The sequence below is a fragment of the Parambassis ranga genome, chromosome 17 (genome assembly GCF_900634625.1).
Source record: "Parambassis ranga chromosome 17, fParRan2.1, whole genome shotgun sequence".
In the NCBI taxonomy this organism is placed as follows: Eukaryota; Metazoa; Chordata; class Actinopteri; family Ambassidae; genus Parambassis; species Parambassis ranga.
The window spans coordinates 2,910,981-2,933,481 of NC_041037.1; the positions used below are offsets into that span (position 1 = coordinate 2,910,981).

At 43.4% G+C, this 22,501-nt stretch overlaps 1 protein-coding gene across 2 annotated transcripts in view; it reads left to right on the forward strand.

Annotated features, from left to right (window-relative positions):
* Window positions 1–10,942, forward strand: part of LOC114449618 (guanine nucleotide exchange factor VAV3-like) — a 42,287-nt gene extending 31,345 nt beyond the window's left edge. For both annotated transcript variants that reach the window (XM_028427426.1, XM_028427427.1), the window contains exons 24-27: window positions 2,374–2,461; window positions 2,620–2,749; window positions 8,863–9,011; window positions 9,255–10,942. In XM_028427426.1, the coding sequence (XP_028283227.1) occupies window positions 2,374–2,461; window positions 2,620–2,749; window positions 8,863–9,011; window positions 9,255–9,296 (409 nt within the window). In that variant the 3' untranslated portion in view covers window positions 9,297–10,942. The remainder of the gene's footprint in view (window positions 1–2,373; window positions 2,462–2,619; window positions 2,750–8,862; window positions 9,012–9,254) is intronic.
* Window positions 10,943–22,501: the final 11,559 nt, after the last annotated feature.

Here is a 22,501-nt window from a genome sequence, read left to right on the forward strand (position 1 = left end):
ACAATTTTACTGTTATTACTATAGAACTACCTTCTATCAGGGGCTGTTGATTACTCAGACTAACAGTTACTCTGTTAGAGGAAAGGTGTTTGTGGTGAATTTCCTTTTTGGAGCCTCAAACATAAAGAATGTTTCTGTGTGTGGCAGCTTCTCATTTAGCTGAAGGTGCCATTATTTGTATGTCACGCCTAAACACTGTAAGTACATAAGCATCTGTGTATGATAGCTGCCCTCACACCTCTGCTGAATGTAACATAGGTTGAAATATGTTATTTTTGCCATCTGTCTATTGTCTGTGTATCAGACATGTGTTCAAGGAGTTCTTGATAGCTTTGCATCAAGCTATTTGACGCTCTGCGGCTTTCAGTCTTAGAAATGTATTTCAAAAGAAGCCTTTAGGCTCCAATAAATGACGGCTTTATCTGCAACTTGAGTGCCTCTGTATCCCTCTCTTCAAATACGACCCTACCCATTTTACTAGTGAATATCTTTCAGGCTACATCAAAGCTCGTTCACTCTTTAAAAGAGGACTATCGAGTCCTCCTGACCTGCCATGACGGCTCTGGGAGATTATAACGATTGAGGGCGCGCTCTGAAATAGTGTTAAGACTTTTTAGCCAGTGACACACCATTCCAGCCCATTTGGTTCGGTAGACTCATACAGGTCTTCATTCAGAGCTTTGATGTACAGGGCCTGTTTCTGAACACTCCAATCCTAATTGCCTGTCTCCATGCTTAAGATCATTATCAGGATGGCTGTTTGAGATAATAGAGCTTTATACAGGGAGCGCCCTCTAATCAACTGGAACTGTCTAATGTCAAACACTACAAGCGGTCAGGTTGTGTGTGTGTGCGTGTCCGTGTGTTGATCGGTGTTTGTGCAGGCTTGTGAGGAGGTAAGAGACACTCTGCCTTCAACAAATAGGGCTCATCTGCCTCCCATGTGTAAAGCACCTTATAACTCAACACACATCAATAATGTATTACTGACCATGTATTCATAATGTGTCAGTACATTTGACTGTATTCTACTCATACACTATGCAGATCTATGTCCAGTGTAACTTCACCATATGGCAGACACGTTATATACTGTATTACACTACACACCTGGACATATAGTATGATTCTCACATGATGATTGTTTAACATCAGTGTCACTTCATGTTTTATAGTGAAGTGTGATACGTGATTAGGACCAATTAAAATTTGGGCTTGGTTATAAAAGTGAGCTCTTTGTGTTTCTACATTGTAGTTTAGTTAGCTTGAGTAATTTAGGTTTAGGCCAGCTGAATTTCAAAATCAAAATGATGTGTGTTTTTCTTTATTCGAATTATTCTCCAACAGAAAACAGCTTTTTTTTCTTTAAAAGAAGTTTGTTGGTAACAAGTGAATAAATGGGTCTACACACGCCATCAACATGTCTGTAATAGCAAAAATGGAAAACCTGTGGTAAACTGATGAAGACTCTCAGTCCTCCAGATCATTATACGCAGAGAAGATTGAAGCGTCTTCAAGAAAAACTCTGCAAGCCCAGACGCCTTGCTTCAATCTTCTCTGTGATAAACTTGGGATATTAATCTCAGTGCCTTTTTCTTGTAGGGAGCCCATGAGATGCTAACTTTCTTGTTGCACTGTATTCCTATAGTGCTTTAGCCCAGAAGTTTAGGTGTTGGATTTAACTTTTACTCTACAGCTTTTCAGACAGATGATTGCATATTATTGTACATCTGGTGTACAATAATATGTCATCCAGCCTTGTAGATTGTTGTGGCACTCTTTTTGTCAGCCGGTTTATGTAATAAATTGGATAAAAAAAGCTTTAGATCTCACATCGTTTTGAATGTTTTGACATAGTTGTCTGTGTTCATATCTGCTTGATTTTTGACTGTGATGTGAGGATACATGATGGACATGATTCCAGTGCTCCAACATTTTGATGTGACAGCAGGAAAGCTCCGCTGGTTGATAATAATGTTAGCCTGCGCTCCGTTTAACCACACTGAACAGTTTGTCAGGTCTCACAGATAGCTTAGCATTAATTAGCTTTCCTGCTATGACAGGTCCAAGACCAGCTGAGAAAACAGTTTATTTTCTTTCTTTTGGTTAACGTGACTTGGCAGAAGACACGAGCCACACGTGTGTACAACATGGTCTGAGAGAGTCTTTCATTATTAACCGTTAGGAGTGAATTGGATCTGATTTCCTCAGCAGGGAAAACCAGGGGTGTTCGTGTCAAACTAAGTTGCTTGGCTCAGCAGGTAACCAACAGTCGGCTCAGACAGACCTTCATGGCGGTTGACCATAGAGACTGGATTAATGTGGAAGCATGTATAGTTGATTAGCAGCCCATGTCTTATTCATCCTCTGCAGGTTCAACGATAAAGTCAAGCACATTAAGATTCTGACCAAGGATGGAGGATTTTACATCGCTGAGAGTCGGGTCTTCAAAACTGTGCTGGTAAGAGCTTTAACGTTTTTCTGCCCTAAAAATGCCCTTTCCTAGGCAGCTGGTTCCTGATGTCTTTGCATTCATTTCTATACATCTGCACCTCTGTTTTAGCCATGGATTACCAATGTTAAAGTCATATTTTGTTTCCCTGTGCTTGTTTTACACAGGACTTGGTGGAATACTACAAACAGCACTCTCTGAAGGAGGGTTTCAGCAGTCTTGACACCACTCTGCAAGTCCCCTATAGGGAACTGTCCAATGGAAACATGCCTAGGGCCATTACCAAGGTTGGCAGTGGTGAGTCTGCCTCACAAACATCCAGGTTCCTTCCCTGACACTATTCTGCCTGACAGGTGGAAATGCTACAAGTTCAGATCAGATCTTGATCCGGTTATAGTTGAAAGGCAGTCTGAGCATTTGTTTTGACCTATTCAGGGGACCAGAAGGTCAGGCTTTTGCTACAGCAGACCAGTAAAGTAAGGAGTGAGCTGTTGTTCAGGCCTGTCTGTGAAGCCAGTGACAAACACAGAGGTCTATATTTTTTTTCATGTTCTCACACAGAAAGTGTGGTGAAATCAGAATAAAAATGCTCCAGTGTGTTACAAATTGATGCTGACAGAGCATTTGCTTGATTATTAGATGTTAAAACTGCATCTCAGTACCCAGGGCAGTCCCATCGTTGGTGTGTGAGACATGCCAGAAATATTTAGCACAGTGTAATGAGCTAACAGGATTCCCAGGGGAGGAGCAGTTTTCCTAGAGAGGCATGTCTCTTCAGGTTTGTTCGGAGGATTCCCTTTGTTGTTAAATCAAATTAACATTATTCAGATTGTAGTACACACACAGCAATATTGGAGCTAGACACTGGTCAGACTATGTGTAGAGAGGAAAAGTATGCTGCTGGTAGTAGCAGATGCATTCTATAAAATCTGTACTTCAAGTAGCAATGCTTGGTCATGAGTGGCAAAAGCAGCATCTTTGCACTCATTCTGTCGCCTCTGACAGGCATGAATAAGTGCATTGTTGTATTGAAGTCCAACAAGTCCACTCGCTGCATCATTACCGACCCACAGAGACAGAAAGCAGATGCTCATTCACTCCGAGGAAGCATGTGAAGGATGAGGCAGAGGAGGCTTGAGGAAGAAGCAGATCAGAGGAAGTGGCAGGTTGGGAGTGGAGAGTGTGAGAGTGAGACAGAGAATGTGGATGGAATGAAACGGACAGGCGGGGGACAGAGATGCAGAGCAGGGGAAGCAGGTGGCAGAGGAGGGGCAGGGAGAGGTGAAAATGGAGGCAAGGAGGAGAATTTGGCGAGAAAGAAGGTCCCTTGTATTAACATGCAGTGTGTGTGTGTGTGTTAAAAAAAACAATGCAAATCTAACACAGGCACAATGGAAAAACGGGCATGTAAACAAACTGTACAGATGTTTTTATACCCAGATACCAGCCTACTTCCACATGTAATCTAGTTCAGACAAATTCTAGTTTGTTCCATGTGCACCTGCACCTTGAATTGTGTACTATTAGTGCGTGATAATAGGTAAAACTTGGTTAGGAAACAGGCACAGGGGAAGGCTTAAGTATGAAAGATAGGAAGACAAAAGAGAGAGTGAGAAAGACAGTGAGTGAGTGAGACAGCAAGGAGCCTCAGCAGCTCACCGGCAGAGAGGTCCCAGTTAGGGCCCAGTGCCCCAGGCAAGCACCACGAGCCTGCTACTCAAAACGTCACACTCCGCACTCTGCTCAGCTCCAAGATGGCTTCACAATTTTCCTGACAGGACATGACATTTCACTTGGGCTGGCTGTGGAAAAAAAACAGTATGACAGCCGCCTGCTGACACTCACCTGGGGGATACCCCTGGTCCAACTGAGGGGCCGCAACTGTTTCCACAAAACTGGGGGGAAAAAAGTTTGCAGATATGATCTGATCTAAAAGAGCAGGAAGCAGCTAGAGGTAAAGTGTCTTAACTTAAAGGGGAGGGGGAGGGGGGGGGGGGGGGGCATAAACAACCACAGCCGCTGCAGCAGCAAGCACACGAACGCTGGAACAAAGTCAGAGTTAGCCTTTTGTGTCTGTTCGGATGTAAAAATCTGCTGCATTCTTGTCCCTCTGCCTCCTTTTGGCAGCGCCGGTCTCCCAGCGCATCAGGCTTCAAAGCAGCTCAGCAAGAGGTGTGTTTGTGCATCGCTGCCATTCAAAACGATGCTTTCACTCCGAGAAAGGCTTGACAGACCTGCCGTTGCCTCAGTGCATTCTGGGATGGATTATTATTGCCTTAAGTCGTCCACCCCCATAGACAGACTTAGTGTGGGCACCGCGTTCTTTGTCTGGTAAACAGCCTCCGTAGAAAGACAGATGTCATGCCAAAACAACAACAACAAAAAAAAAAGGTTTGAATCTCAAAAGACAGACACCTCATAGCAAAGAAAATAGAATGCAAGGCTGAGCAAACAATCACAAGATGCAGAACTACTGAAAAGCCATCAAAACTCCAGAGTAATTTGCTTGGAAAAACCCCAGCAAGCATTTTTAATTAAGTTTGACTGACTGATTTTCATTGTGTGTCTGTGTGTGTGTGTGTGTGAGAGAGAGAGAGAGTGCTAGAGCTGGAAAAATAACTTACAATGCAATGATCTCTTATTGTCTGCCAGGATAATAGATTTTAGAGGTAGGTATGGGGACAGAGTTCTGTATGTACATATGAGTGTAAACTGTACATACGTCCTGCAGGTGTGCGCCCTGGTCAGACACTTGACATGCATTGGCCTCTCTGCCTGTAGGGGAGAAGCAGGACGCATGGAGGCATATTGCTGCGTTGACAGGAGGTGTTTTCTCAGCGTGAGGGTCCTGCTGGTTCAGATGGGTTTTCATAGGGGAGCAGAAGTTGTCGGCTCTGCAGTGTGGACTCCCAGACGCTGCCTTGTCAGGGCGCCGTGCTGCGCTCAGACGTATACTTACCCACATGCTGCTGCCTCTGGCACACCTAGTCTGAAGCTGGAAAGGTTGTTATTACTGATTATTATGCAGTGTGACCTGGAGGGAGTTGTAAAAACTGCACTTTGTTGCCATCAGTATGTGGACATCTGAGGACACACCGAGCTGATAGACAGCCATCGGCCAACGTCTAAGCATCTCCGGCTGGTTTTTGCAGCGTGTCCTGCATCCGTTGGAAGTAGTTAGACACCTGTTGGCAGCTTGGAGCAGGTCAAATTGGTGGCAGAGCCTGGAGAGAAATTACTTAGTGATTAGCTGAGTGATTCCCTCTGGCTTAGTGAACCAGTGCACCAGTGGAAGAGGAATATATGAGTAAGGAACACATACAGACTACTGTCATCTGCTGAGTAATGCATCACTTGTTGTTGAGAGTCTTTGCTTTACGTTGAAGTGAAATTTTTTGGGCCTACAGCATGACGGGTGTAATAAAATAAATGGTGACAATTTTAAAACAAAGGCTCAACTGCATCACTGGCATTATTCAAACACGTTAAGGGACAGGAGGAGAGACCGTGTCCATATTTTCATATGGTCACATTCTGCATACCAGTGCCCACATTTAAACAGGGCTACATACAGTGTGTGTGTGTATGATGCATACATATTATAAGATTAGGTAGGATTAGGAAATAATCTTCATTAGTCCCACAGTGGGAATTTGAAAGTAGTGTAGCAGCAGTATAAAAATATAGTATAGCAATACATATATTATTTAAAATATATATACCGTATTTTCCGGACTATAAGTCACACTTTTTTTTATCCTTTGGCTGGGTATGTGACTTGTGTATTAAAATATACAATTAGTTAGCCTTTACAAATACAATGGTATCTGTTCTGTTCCTCTCCTGACGGTTCTCTTCCACCTCCAGCTTGTCCACACTTTGCATTCCGAGCATAGGTGACGCGCACGTTCATGGAACGTGTGTTTGCAGCCTGGCCTCAGACCTCACCTGGCAACAAGGAATTCTATTTTCCGATTGGTCGATAGGCCGCTAATTCCAGACAGCTATATGAGTGCACAGTAGTCTGCCTTTTACTCATTTACAGGATGTTTATAGGAATTTCTGTGCAGTGAAGCTAATCATTTCTCCGTGTGAGAACTTGTTGAAATGCGTGTGTCTCACTCTCAATGCCCTGCAGCCGCACCACTTAAGTTAAGGAATTCAGGAGGCAACGTTACGCTAAAAACATAGTGATTTACGCTGGCCCGCTGGTGCAACTAACAGTCCGGTGCGACTTATATGTTTTTTTTCTTCTTCATTGCTGGTGCCGATGCGACCTATAGTCCGGAAAATACGGTATATATAATAGAAAAACAAATAATTTCAATAACCAAGGGGTCACTGAGGTTAAATCCAGCAGCAGCCTTGGGGACTGCACATGTGTAAACTGCAGTTCTTCCTGCGGCCTCTGGGGGCATCCACATAGACCTCCATGTAAGAATGTCCAACAGATTATAAACAGCCTGGTACAAGATCAGATGGTCTCTATAGAGGTGAACTCTTTTAGACTTTTACTCATATTAAGAGCTGAAGGTTTGCATAATTTTGTGTTTTGAGTGTCCGCCCACCCTAAGCTCCACTCGTACTCCATGTCATCGCCTGTAGTGGGAGTTTCAACAGACTGATGGAGCCTCTCACAGCGACTCAAAACAGCCTCAGAAGTTATATACAGTCTATGGGTGGCATTATTGCACATTTGGAGTTTAGCGCTGTACATGCAAACAGAGGGTTGTTGTGTTATTGTTTTGTTTTATTGTGTTTTAGTGGTGTCCATGTAAAGGCCTTATTGAATCTCTTCAAAGCCTTCACTACATATATTAAAGAGTCTGAGGAGGCATCAGTGTGAGTTACAACTTCTAGTAGCGTGTTCTTTGACTTTGACAACTTTCTCTCTTTCAGCCTCCTTTACCCTCTCTCACACTTTCTTTCTGTCAAACTTGTGTTTACTCTGCTTATGTTCTCTCTTTGCTCCCACTATGGCCTGAACCCCCCATCACTCGCTTCGTTTCTCTGTAGTTCCTCCTGGCGGCTGCAGCTTTGTTCCTCCCTCCTCCTCGCCTTTCTGGTCAGGTACAGGTACAGCTTTTCTGCTCTTTTTGTCTCTCCCATGCTGTGAGCTCACATTTCCATCTTTCCAAAGATGAACTTGTGTTTTTTACCCCCCCCTGTCTCTGTTAAATAATGTAGTCTAATCATGCTGTCATATAGAATATATAGAAGTGCTATGTGGGAAAAAACAATTCACTTACATGAATTTTTCTGCAAGCTGTGGTAAATATCTGCAGAATGTGTAAGTGGAAAAACCGGCACCCGTGCTAGCATTTAGATGTTTCTAAATCCAACAATAACACTATCAATTCAGCTAATTAAAAAGGACACATGCCCTTTTGTTTGCATGGTTTCACTTAATGAAGCGTGACGGATATTTTGCACAGTAAAAATGTTTCATTGAGGATTAGTATCCAGTAAAAATTGTGAACAAAAGGCCAGCTACGGTGACAGAATAATTTGGAATAATAAGAGGTTTGTCCCATTTCCATTCTGCCGGCATGGTGTGAAAGCTGGATAATAGTCTATTAAGATTACTTTGTTTATGTCTGCTAGTTTGTGCATGAGCGTGTATACACGCATGTTTGTGTGAGCATCTGTCCCGGTGTAACGTGCACATGTGTGTGTGTGTTTCTTTCATTCATCGTATCTTCACAGTTGTGTCGTCTGTATTTTCACAGATAAGGTAAACAAACCTATGCATGCCTGTGTTCACATGTGATACGAGCCCTGACCTGCATGTGTAGGAATCCCCCGGTACAGTCTGATAAGTGAGGGTGCGCTGCGTGAGCTGAATTCAACATTAACTTTTAATAAGATCAACACACAGCCGCGATAACCGATGACCTCTCTTCTTGACTGTGTGCTCGGCCGAGCCAGTAGCTGGGCAGATGAATATATCTCTCCGCTCTCACCCATGAACCTGATTTATTCTCTCATTTTTATTACTGTGGTTTTACACTTACTATGACTCCATGAGTTAGGCTTTTTTTTGTTTTTTTTACACCTGCCTTACAAGATGGCACCTTTACTTCAGTTAAAACCTGAGAAATGTGCACAATGTGCAGATTTACTGTGCTGCTGATCAGAAACCGCTGCACCTGATGATTGTTTGCATTATTTATTGATTATTTAATCAATGTATCCAGACTTTTTTTTAGGATTAAGATAGTATTGCATGTCTTATAGTCCAAGTGTTGTATTACAAACTTGCTCTAAATACTATACCAAAGGACTGCGTCAATTCCACACTCCATGTCTTAACTCATCAGCAAGTTAATGTAGCATTTACTGGCTTCTTTATTTTCCATATTATTTGTCAGGTTTTAATATTTGGATCTGGATTTGGATCTCTCTGTCAGTCTTTTCTCCCAGGGTGGTGGGCATTGCAGTGGCACGTTATGACTTCTGCTCCAGAGACACACGGGAGATCTCTCTGCTGCAGGGAGACATTATCAAGATCTACACCAAGATGCCCAATGGCTGGTGGAAGGGAGAGGTCGATGGCAGGGTAGGTCTGCCACCAAGTTCCCATACTGGTCTTTATATTGATTTAATTTTCAATTCCTAGGGAGGATGAAAAATAAAGAGATACTGTAAGGTTTTAGAGGTGGCACAGATGTTTAACCAGTTTGGAACAGTGTTTTTTTTTTTGCTTGCTATTGGTTAAAAAGAAGCTATAAAATGGGAAATGTTGGTGTCCAGCATGTATGTTTGTGTGTCTTTGAGCTGTTTTTTTTTTTATTTTTCCTAGGTGGGCTGGTTTCCTTCTACTTATGTGGACGAGGACGAGTGACTGCTGGTTGAATAACGTCTAGTCGGCGTCCATTCAAAGCTGACCACCTCCTGTGGGTGCCATGCTGCTCTGCCACTCTGCGCCCTCAGTCAGATCTCTTTGATAAAAAAAAAAAAACCCTGAGATTCGGACACAAGAGGAGGCGGCGGCAGCGCCCTCAAAAACCTTCTCCTGCCCTCTGACAGACTCTCACACAGAGGAGATGTCAAATCACAGATTCCGGGAGCGTCACACCATATCTTGCCTCTCTGCGGCCCTGTCTGCCCCCGCGGCCCACCGGGAAATACATGTGCTGTTCCTAGATAACCCTCCTCCCACTCTCTCTCGCCTCCCACTCACCTTTTCTTATTATTGATGACTCCATTGGCTGGATGGTGTGAGACTTGCCTTCACTGTCATCATGTTTCGATACCAGGAAGACTCAGTCACCCAACTGGAACATAGATCTTGCTGACAGTGCGCCGCCCAGGTACTTTCTCCAAATTGAAATGCAGGCGATGAGGAGCTCTGACTGTTGCTGGAGCACAGTGATCCTCCTGGCTGTCTTCAGCTTTTTCCATTTAAAAAAAAAAAAAAAAAAAATTCAAATCAGTGGACAGAAATATACTTTCTGATGTTGAAGCTTGTTTTGATGCTGTTTGGAAAGTTTTTAGCCCCACAGTGTGAAGAACTGATTATAAATCACATGTGTATGCAGTCTAGCTGAAGCGGTTGATAAAGCTTTGACTCCTTTTAACTTATTTGAATGATCAACTCAGTTTGAGTACAGCCTTCATCAGGAGTTTGATTGGTGTCAAAAGGTAAAGCCGTAGCATGCTGCAGGGTGGAAGGATTTATGTATCCCAGCCTGGAAGCACAACACTGCTTCCTTTAACACAATGGATTTTGGGATTTTGAAACATTACCTGTATTCACTCTGAATTTGAATTTCTGGGGGGGCGCTCATGAGATAGTCCAGAATAAATGGGCTCCTATGGAGAGCCAGAAATGTAAACGCAGGTGTACATTATTATTTTATACTTCTATTCATATAGGACTCTCTCATAAGAAACCCTCCTGGTGTGGCCTGTTTCTTGACTGCAGCATGAGCAGGGAGGGAGGGCTCTCCTAAAAATAAAAACTGCTCTGCTGGGACCTTAAGCAAAGCTCAGCAGGGGTTATGAACTGTTGTGTTTCTTCTATTTCTCCCTCCTGGGCTGGTTTTATCCTCATGATCACAAACATTGGTGAATTTTAGAGGTGCGGCGTGGCAAAATTTGAAAAGTGAGGCTGCCATTTTGCCATTTCCTCCTTTTTTTATTGCTAAGCTAAGCTATGCTGAATCACATTTCATGAAGCTAAAATCAGTTTCAGACCATGTCTCTGCACCAGAGGACAAAGGGACTTACAAAGCCAAATGAGTTTTATAAGAGTGCATGTGTGGTGTGATTAAGTAAAGATCTATACTACACTATCAGCTCCTTGATCTTTTGATCATTCGCCGTGGAAACCAGATGAGCCCTTTCCCATTCTACAGATTTTGTGTTTACCTCAACTCGTTTTTTGGTTTCAGAATGAATGATTCAAGGGTGATGTAACAGCTGTTCACTGTCGAGCAAGGTAGCACAAGGGTGTTAAGTGATGCTGTTTTCCTTCAAACGTTAACACACCCCACTAACCATGTGTGTGACATCAATATTTAATAAAAGCATACTCTTTGAATTGTACTTTTGAAATTTGATAGGCTATTTTTCCTCACTTCAGACAAATGTTACACTGTAGGAACAAAGGTTCTGCAAGTTGCATCACAAATCACAGCCGTGTGTGACACAGCGGTGGTGGTGCAGCGGAGAACGGGCAGAAAGGAGAGACGCATAAAACAGTTATTTTTTCAGGAACATGCAAGCGCTGGAAAAACTACCACAATCAAATAGGAAATGATATTTGGGCCCCTTTCAGCGATATATAAACAGTGTATTTGCACCATGCCAAATTTCCCAGCTTGGGAATAAAGTATTTCTATTCTATTCTAAAATGTCTTCTTTCAGACAAAATAACAGGCTCCCAGTTTTATTTGCTAAAAGAGAGGTGTCACTGCACCAGATTAGACCTTTTCTAATACATGTCCTCACAATAAAGTGTCACATTTGGTCGATAATACAGCCGGCAGACATACAACATTATGTTCTGTTGTAACTCAACTCGGTTACCAATAGACAGCATTGATAAACACCTCCATAACACTAATGATCCAACACGTTTTATCAACTCCAATAAAGGAAAATCATGTTTCTAGCAAAAATGGTGGATGACAGCAGGTTCAGGCATTAACATTTCAATCGTGAGAGACTGAATGAGAAAGGTTTATTAATACAATAATTGTGAATGTGCATTGGTGTCCTAGACCCCGTCGTGAGGACCACGTCCGAAAGGGGGGAAAACTCGAGCGGAGAGGCCGCTGATCCCCCCCCCCCCCTCCCAGGTCTAGACCTGGTGGTGGTGTAGAAGCAGGAGAGCAGGAGAGAGGAGGCCTTGAACTGCATGGATCGGGAGGTGCTTGGGGTGGAGGAGGGTTGCCATATTCGATCAGGAGGCAGCTGGAGAAGAGACAGAGGCTTTTAAATTTCGTGCTATGCTATGATTGGGCAGGAGAGGGACAGATCGACAGCTGATTGGTGAGGGAGGTGCCATCTATTAAACACCTGACTATGTGGGAGGTCACTAGAGGGAGTGCAGTGCGAGGATGGTGAAGAGGGAGAGGGAAGCGGATAGAGATAAGCGGTGGATGATGTGAAATAGAGTTTTCATGATTGAACTTACGCTGAGCGCTACATAACTTGGTTAGGTTTAAAATGTAAGTGTCACTGCACCAAGTCTTCAGTCTCTGATGAAGAGACGCTTCATCCCGCCTTGGAAAGAAGCTTCAGCTGGAGTTAGCCTGCTCATTCTAGCCATTTAAGATGACATCATGTGACCTTCATAGATTAATGTACTCACGTGAGCAGGTTGCACTAGATCCCTCATCCTGATGCTGAGGTCAGCAGGCTTTATTGATATTCAGAAAGGTTTTATGATTCAAATAAAAACCTGCATGTCCTCATCATTAGGATGAGCTGTATGTACAGTGTTCTGTTGGTGTCTTATATTGTTTATACTGGTTGTTTTCATGCAGCTATCTGATGCTATCTGAGCCTATTCTCTTCATCACAGTGTACTTTCCCCCCACACCCAGTTTATTACCTATTGTATTCAGCTGAAATTCACTGTCAAACACAAGAATGCATTTATACAGCAGAGCTTGACAGTATCAGTATTCTTGTAATGTAAACACTCCCTCAGGCTTACTTCCCCCCCGCCGCTCTGCAGCCTCTCTAATGACCAAAACTCAGCATAGGGAGGGTTCTGCTGCGCGATCAGTAACCCTACCGTCACAAAGAGGCACAAAGAATGCTCCCCTAATACTCTTCCTCTCCTTAATCTGCCTGTTCCTGTCTTAGCCAGAGAGATGAAAAGCGACGACAGAGAGGTTGGACAGCAGCCAGGGAGAGAGAGGGAGAGAGGAGGTTGCATGGAGTAGATAAAGCAGAAAGAAGATAGCGATTGTTTGTAAGTATGTTTGTGCATTGGAGAAAGAGGAACAAAAGATGGACAGTGAGCGACTGAAGGAGGCCCTGCATCATCTTCATCTGTTCGAATGATCTCCTGAACCCCAGCCTCTGCCAGTCAGCCCCTCTGGGTCTCTGTGTGGGGGTTAAACAGGGATTTAGTAAAAGCTAAAGCTGCCCTCAAATGCAGCGAGCTCTCAGTTCCTCTCAGAAGGGCTCCACTCTCCCAAAGACTTTATCTGTGAGATTTATATTCAACTGCTGACCTGCGACCATCAACCCCCTTTAAAAGAAATCATAAAACTACAGATACAGAAATTTCTGTATTCAGGCTGTGCAACAGAAAATGAGGATGTAGAGAAATGTACTCTTTCTATTGAATGGCTGCAATGACATGATGGCCTGAAGCACCTGTGATTCTGTTGCCCTTTATGAGCGCTTCAGTGGGGACTTTTATGCACGTTTAATAGTAGGTGTGCTCCTATAAACAACAGTATTGATTGTAAACTAGCACCCCTGGTTATGTCTCTACTGATGATGTTTTCTGATAAATCAGAACAATATGTTTAAACGAACTCGTGCACGTCGTACGATCTGGCACAGTGGAGATGCTCTGACTCAACATTCTAGCAAACAAACCATGTCCTCTTGCTGGTCCATTTTAAAGGTTCAACTATAAATGTTCAGTGGTTTCCTGATGTTTCCACCTATTGATGGAAGCCATTGTAACAAGGCCTCCATCTTGTGTCTGATTGGTCTTCAAGGAAACAGGATAATATGATAGAAACTTGCTGCACGTGCCTGTTAATATACAGCACCAGAAATGTCAACTACTGCAGTTCTCCCCTTTGCCTCTTGGGGCTGGCTCCAAAAACGAGTCAATCCTCATAGACACCCATGTTAAAATGTCCAGATAAATATGTTTACAATGGCATCTGTACAGGGGTGACTTTTCACAACTCACTAATTACATGAAGACTGTAGCATAATTTTGGGGCTCACACCGCAAGCTTCCTGCTTCTACGACTGCTCTTTGCCAGGTTTGGCGTTTAGGCGGACCACCATGCTGCCAACAAGGCAACAGGTCTGAGCCTCACATGTGGACTCAACACAGCTCTTCATGCTGAGTTTGGTCCTGTCTTGACTCAAGTATTCCTGACTTTGAGGAGCTAAGTGACCCTTTGAACATCCTCAGTTCATGCTTTTCCACTTGTGTGATATTTTGTCATGATTGGTGTATGGTTTGTCTCTTGTTAGCTTTTTTTGGATACATTATTTTGATATTTAAGTTATAGTTTGCGATAACAGGAGGAACTAACACCCTAACCAGCAGCCAAAGGAGCAGCTGAGCAGCTGCAAGAAGTTGGCTCAACATACCGGATACAGCAGTGCGACCTCGTCTCTTGGCCTCTTCTTTCTACTGGTGGAGTCTCTTTATCCAGCATGTCAGCACCTGACAGTGAGACATCATTTTTGTCCGGTGGGTTGAGGCAGAGCGACGTTGTCCATCTTTATATGCGTTCTCTGAACACACACTTCCTGTTTTGAGAAAACCTTGCAGGCCGAGCTGCTGAAATGTAAAATGTTTCTGTTGAAGTTTTAATAAGAGCTCATCCCTACAAACAAGAAATGAAGAGAATGTCTAAGAACCTCCTCCCTCTTCATCTGTGTTGCTAAGTCTCCACGAGGACTCTATCAGTGCTACCCAGCAATTAAGATCTCACAGATCAAAGCAGTCTAAATGAGCTAATCCTCAGAGAACGGCTGCTCTCTCCCTCTCTCTTCTCTCTCTCAATCCTTCCCTCACCCTAGTTACTTCCTCTTGACTCGTGGCTGCATGTGCTGACTGCGCTTTGATGCTTGACAGCAGTGGGTCTTCTAAATGTAAAATGGTGAATAAATGTGCATTAATGGGTAACACTTTCATATCCTTAATAGCAATTTGCACAGACTGGGGGGGAAGCATATTTTTAAGACATAATTGGTGATCCTGAATGTGTGGCGTAGCTGAGCTCAGGGGGCCTACACACAACGTCTGACTCTATTAATGCGCCTTGGCCTGCATTAAAAACTTATGAAGCAAAAAAAAAAAAAAAAAAAAAGCCCCTTCTGAGTGTGGCGACTTGGAACCAGTGCAGGCGTGACAGCGAGTGACAGGTTCGAGGTCAATAGTTGTTCAAAGGAGCGTGACGGAGCGTCGCTGCTTAGCAGGTCGGTCATTATCATAGAAAAAACGGAGCATCTGCCTGTGACTCCCGGGGACAGGTTTAACGAGGTGGTGCTGCTTGTCATGGGGGCTGCTTTGGCAGAGCCTGTCTGTCTGTCTGTCTGTCTCTCACCCCTTCTCCTCTCTCCTCCTCCTCCTCCTCCACCAATCCCTTCCTCCATGTCTGCCAAACAGGGGTGTCCATGTTTACAGCTGCCTCTTACCATCAGGGAGCCATTGTTCTACGGGCAGACGTTTGTGTCTTTCCTCCTTTATTTTCCCCCACTGTAAGTTGATTCCCATTGTTTTTTTTTGTGCCCCCTGTCTTCATCTCTTTGTGTCCTTGTCAGCCTGTCTCACGGTTTCTCTGTCTGTGTGACTGTTTCTTCTCTAACTGCTTCTTTGTACCCTTTATTTGCTCCGGGATTTCGTGCCACCTGCGTCTTTCTTCCCTCTAAATACATGAGACAACAGAGACTTTGGAGTAAGCGGTGCCAGGGTCAACACTGTTTTGTTAAAATAACTCGCTGAAATAAGTGCAGGAGCTGGTAAGTGATGCAGATCGGCAGCATTACGATCAATATTTGCAAGTTCAGATGATAAGCTGTCACAACACTTGAGCTGACATTCAAATCTGTTACTTCACTAACAACGACAAAATATCAGCAAATATCACTTCCTGATACCACGATGTTGGAGGTGAAACTGCTGTCACTGAGGATAGAGTGAGATTTTTCTTTTGAACACACTCACACACACACTCACTCGCTCACACAAACATGTGTGCTGCATGTTGCACATCAAAACCCCCTTTGTTACCTGCATTGTGCATGTTAGCCTGACGCTATCCTCACAATGCTGCTGAAACTACCAGGTGTCCTCTCTTTGATGCTTTTCAACTCTGATCCAAACCTAATTATCGTCTGTATGGAAGATCCTGTGTGTGCAACAGGTGTCCAATCAGGAAAAAAAACATGTCATGGAGCAAAAAGGAAACAAAAACACAGAATTATATACATAAAACAAATGAAGTAAACTGAACCAGCAGAATGCAGATTATGGCTCTGTTCAATGGGCTGTGTACCCTGTGTGTTAGCTTAGCTTTCCTTCTGTTTAGTGTCACGTGAGTTTTCTTGTTCTTCCTGTTTTATTTTTTTTTTTTTTTTTTAGATACTGTATTAATCCCAGAGGGAAATTCGTTACGGCTGCTGCACAAGCAGTGTCATACAATGACTAGCAAGGTGTTTGGAAGTCCTTGTGTGTCCATGTCTTGTTTTACTCTCCTGATGGCCTCTATATGTGCACCTGTACCGTGTTGTCCTCCCCACGTCTTTGTTGGTTTCGTCGTTTTTCCCAGGTTGCTTTGTGTGTTGGATTGTTCAGCTTCATATTAATAAAGCTTGTTCAGTACCTTTGGTGTAGTCTGGGCACTAAATGGCAGAAACACATCCATGACCTCCTCTTCATCGCTGTGAGACACAGATGCATTCAGTGCAGTGAAGGCCTCAGGTGGCTGCTTTGTTAGATCACTGCTAATGTTGGTATGACGACAGGTCTGCTCCTCTCCCTGCTACTGGACTAAATCATAAACCATCTAAACTGCACTGAACAGAATTAACTAAACTAAAGGAACAAAAATAAACAACACCTTTTTCCCACGCTGTAGTTTGAAGCTTGTCAGCCCTCTGAGGCCTCCGTCTGACATGGGCCAGTTGCCTGCCTTGCCTGTGGGCAGACGGTGCCCTAGACCACCTTTGTGAGAGGGTGTGTAGGTGCGCTGTTGACCCGTGAACTGAACGCCACAGGAGCCACACACACACAGACAAAAGAAGAACACAAACATGTAAATGTAATCACAGATTCGACACATCTCTCCAACAGATCAGCATCCTGCTTCCCTCAACAACAGGCTCTGCCGCAGCTGCTTAAATTTAATGTGAAATACTGTTCTTGGACTTCCTCATCGTCTTCCTCCACGTCTCACCTTCCATCTTTGATGTCACATTTCAGATCACTCTGAGTCAGCTTGTGTTGGTTTTATCAGCAGGATGTGTTTTCAGTTCTCAGCTGTGACACCTGTACTGTAATTGTGTGTAATTTCTGCCACCTGTGGCTCCTCAAGAGTGCGTCTTACAGACAGTGAGGGTGTCATGATGCTTCGTTTATGATTGACGTGTTCTCTGTCTTGCTTTGTTTTAATGGGTTAAGGGTATTTGTTGTATTTTGATGTTTACGTGTTAGCTTAGCTTACCTTTTGTTCAGTGTCAAGTCAGTTTCCCTGTGTTCTTTGTACTTCCTGTTTTATTTTGGTAGTCAGGTTTCCTTGTGTGTCCTCGCTTGTTTTACACTTTTGTGATGTGTGTTTCCACCCGTGCCTTGTTTCACTCCTACCATGTGAGCTTTGTGTTATGCTCTTGTGTCTCTTTGTTTTTGGAGCTTTTTGTTAGTACTTTGTGTTTTTTTTGGATTTTTTGGATTTCTCTTGTAAATGTCTGGTAAATGCAGTGTGTTTGGTTGCTTAGCAACAGATTGTTAATGGTAAAAAGTTGTCCTGGTTGAGGATCCCAGAAAGACTTCACTTGGTTCAGAGGGTTTTCACCCCTTTCTCTGACTAATTATCTCTCAAAAAACATCAGTGTTCCGTTTTTTCAGTTTTGTTCAACGCCGCGTCCTTGGGCCAGTTTCCAAGCGGTGGCTCAATGTGCTGATGTAAGCTGCAGGTAGCGACGTCGCCGGCTGGAATAGCCAGCCCCTGCTGTCAGCCCGCTGACGCTGCTGCTTTCAGGCTTCAGTAGTTTAACTTTTAATATGAGCTAGTTATAATATAACCTGGTTTACACAGATGACGCGTGCAACCAAACCTCACACTTATGTAGCTTTGTCTCCACACAAAGGCTGAGTTCTTCAAACCATGAACCAGGCTCCGTTTAACGAGTCCTCCTGGCTTATGGGAGGGATTTCCTGTTTGCATCTCCAGCGGTCACCATTCTTGTTGCCATGGAACCTTGACGCATGTAGTTGACACTTATATTTAATGCTATATCTCCAGGACTTGGGAAAACGGGCTGCTATGATCACCCTTCAAATGCAGCCTTTGAAGGAATTGAGAGGCAGCTTCTGATTGGTCAGTACGGCTCAGTCCCAAAAGTGTCTGATGTCGTGGAACAGGTGGTAATCTGTGACTATGTTATTTTTGTTTTCTCAGTCAGAGGTGTCCATGATGAAACCAACCAAACATCCCCAGCAGCACACACGTTTTTTTTTTTTTTCCAAGCTGCAGGAACTCTGGAGCAGACCGTGAACGGTATCTTTTATTTATGGACAGTGTCGGTGTGATACATAAATAATTTCTTCAACAGGGTGTTGTGGGGTGCTCGCTGTGCCAATCCCAGCCAGGGCTGATTTGCAATTTAGGTGTGGCAGTGAAGGCCAGAAGTGTTGCATTTGGCGTTTGGTTGGAAAGGAGGAGGAAGAGGAGGAGGAGGAGGAGGAGGGGGAGGAGGAGGGGGGAAACAGGCAAGAGCTGTGATGGTGTGTGACACTGAATAGGATTACCATCTGTAGCTGAAGAGCTGATTGCTGCCCTGGATTGTATTGAAATGAGGGGACAGCAGATTGGTTTGTGGTCGTGACAAGCAAGCAAAAGACATTATTAAAAAAAAAATATGACTCCAGAATATGAAACCATCCAGCTCATATGAGTCCATTCCACACTCTTCTGCATTAAATAACAGACATTGTATTATACCCATGTTACACTGAGTAGAAACATGGCTTCCTGTTCAGGCCGGCGACACACGAAGGGGATTTTATGTCTGGGGTTTGGGCCCTAACTGCCCCCCCCCTCCCTCCAATGGTCACATGGTCTGCTTGCAATAGCCAATGACAGACTGGGAAGCATCACCAACTGGATGCCACGTGCTTTTACAACTCATGCAAAACACATACTTACACCTTAGCTGGGAATTCAAATATATATTTTTCCTCTTTGTTTATTTTTTGCTGCATATAAAAAAACAAAGTGCATCCCAGAGCAGTGACATGTCAATCAGCCTGCATATTTATTGTTCTTCTGAAGTCACACAGGTTCTCATATCTGAGGTGTGTGCGCTCCTGGTCTGGCTGCATCAGTTGAAATTCTCCTCCTTCTGTCTGTGCTCTCCATGTTTTTTAAAAATCTGTTAAAATTTTGAAAAATCCTCCTCGTAGCTTATAGCCTTAGAGCAGAGTGTAGTCAGGAGAGAGGTATTTCAATTATGTTCCAGCAGAGGCAGCTTAACTTCCTCTTTGTTCCGCCTATTGATTGCAGTGTACTGTGGCTCTGTGTGCCAAAACCAGCGAACCACCCACCAGCTGTCCTTGCAATGTCAGAGATGTGAATAGGACTTTGATAAAGCCACATATGGCATGCTGCTCCAAGCTCTCCGTAAGTGCCATTCCTAATGTGTTGTCACATAAATGGAGTCGATACACTTTGTACAGCTGGAACTGAAAAATTGATTAGGACGGAGAGGCTGGAAAGTCCTATAGGTGCTGGTGAGTCAGGGCGCCGAGCTGAGGAGCTCTGATTCATGTGTGCGTTTCTAAGATCTGATGTTTCAAATGTTGAACAAGAATTATTGTTTCAGTGAAATAATTGACTGATAAATGTGGCCTAATGATTATTTAAATGATTTAAAACATACAACACAGTGTGGTTTGGGACTGTAGAGCTTATTCGATATTCATCTCCTTTTACTCATACCTCCATGTCAGAGAACCAAATCTGGCAGAATATTCAGTTTATTTAGAAGAGGATTTCTTTGATGTAACCACATAGCAAACATAGCAGTTTCACAATAAAAGCTCAGAAAGCATGAAAGGTTTTTGTGGTCACATGTGGTAAAACCAGGCAGCCCTTTCAGATGTTGGGCGTTTTTTTGTTTGTAGAAGGGTGCATTTAAGTGTATTTAAAGAGCATGTCCAGTATGTGTGTCGTCTAAATCGAACCTAAATTAACATTTGAAATTTACATAATTAACAGTGAGAGAAAGTGAAGCTGGTCTCTAAAGGGGAATGTGAAAAGGTCTAAACAGCAGCAGCTTATTGCATAATAAATATAGTTACATGTAGTTTACATGGTATAATTACAAGGTATTTGTATGTTGTATTCATTACTAACAAAGTTAATAACTATGTCCACATGCGATATTAACCCAATAATTACCTTGTAAACATGCCTTTCTCATGACCTTAGCCTGGTTAGTGAATTACGAGATGCAAAGTGCCCATTTTGTAAACACCCTAACTGCTCTGGAACATTTGCTCAGTGTTTTTAAGGCTGTTGCTTGTGTTTGTTGACGAGTCTCACGACCTGTGGAGTCTACCATCACCGCGCTGTTCCAGCAGCCGTGTCTGCAGACGTTCATCCAAACTCTCCTGAGGACGCTGGGACGTCTCCAGGCTCTATGTGGCATTTCTTTGCATTCTTTTCTGCCAGTTTTTAGCATGTCAATGAGAAATTATTAATAGTTAACTAAAATAGGAAAGCAATAAAACAATGTTGCAGCGTGATAGAAGGAGCTTTCATTTTCAATATATGACACAGGGATTATTGCAGGAGAATGTCACACCTACGTCTTGTACAGGTGCACAATATGCTGGAAATATAGCGTGTATGTAAACATCAGTCATCGTCTCAGACGTCTGGCTTATTGTTGTTACACAGTCCTAACAGTTGCACTGCCTGTATTATGACACGCTGCACTGTTTTGATGTAAGCCTGTGTTCATCGTCTACATGTTCCACCCCCTGTGTAACTTTGGTAAGATGAGAGTTGAAGAATTAATCTATTATTTGTTGTGTTGCTTCATTCTCTTTTAAGTAACTCCGCTCTATAGTACGAGTTACGGGCACCACAAAAGAGGAATGATGATGATGTACAGACAGGACCGAGGTTCGTTCTGTTGTTACGGTTAACAACAAAACAAGTTAATTTCAGTCCAGCATCTTAAATCTGTTCAGAGGAGCCGAGCGTCTCCCAGCTGTACAACTTTTAATTTGCTGTAGTTTGGAAAATGGCAGATAGCATGTGCAAAGAAACTTTCTGAACAAAACAAACTGACAAACTAATAAATAAATAAAATAACTTTCAATGCCAGGCAGCAGGCAGCTTTCACTTGAATAGCACGGCAGCAGCTCAAAGAAAGACAGAGAGAGAGAGAGAGAGAGAGAGGGAGAGGAGACGGTCTTTACCGGAGCTGCAGCTCTACCGTATGGAGCCAGCCTATATGGTATCATTTCTTTTGTTACAGCGACAGTTGAACCAGTATATGAAGTTTAGTCAGACAGGGTCAAGGACGGCTTCTTTGTGCAAACACAAAGCTTAGACAGTGTAAAGACCTGCGACGTCCAACTTCTGCAGAAGCACACAAACACCCCGACGACTTGAACGGAGACTGAACTCTCTTTATTACCCTCCATTTAAAACAGCCGGGGGGAGGAAACATGGACCAGGCGGCCTCATTTTTAGCACAAGGATTTATAAATATTCAAATGTTTTAAAGGGAAATTCTATATAGCAACATTAACGCATGGGTACTATGTACAGTGCTGAATACGTGAAGGCTTTTCATACAGGTTTACTAATGAGCTCCATCCATGCTGCTGAGCCGCTTCTTTTGTAGACACTGAATACCCCTTGTCTTATGTAACTTTGTGCTGGTGCCAACAGTGCTGACAGCGGCAGAACACAAGGACTGCTCATGTCTAAAAATGTCCTCCTAATACCCCCTCCTGAGTCTCAGATGTGAAGGGAGGAAGGACAAGGCGCTGCTGTGACAAGGAAAAGTGAGGAACATAACTACTGAACAAAACTCAGGTCTGTTCGTCTGTGCTTTGAATCATGACCCCTAAAGAAAGAACAAGGAGGACTCATGCTGCACTCTTACCACGCAGGCAAATGTGTGTGTGTGCAGCCGTCCCCTTTATTTTTCTGTCTCTGCATCTAATGTAGAAAACGGACAAAGTGGTTTTCTCATTTCCATACTCCAGCAGTAAACAGGCCATGTAGACGAATTATAGGCGCCATTTTCTCCTCGAATATGTCAATGTTGGCACCGTGTTGCAGAGCAATGGTCTCCATCCAGTTGTTCATCATCAACCTTTTTGGGCCTTAAGTGCAGGAGACTTGGATTTAACCTTAAAACTTTTGTTATAATAGCTAAAAGCAGCCCAAAGCCCGGGCTAGAGTCATAAAACACCAGGTTTATTGCACTAACATGTCATAAAGGTAATTGTCTTTCACACACACACACACACACACACACACACTGGTTATTAAACACTGTTTTAAAACTTATTTTCCACAAACTGTCGCCACGAACGGTCTCAAGTGAGCCACTTCACATCCTGCAGAGACAGGAAGCTTAAAGAAA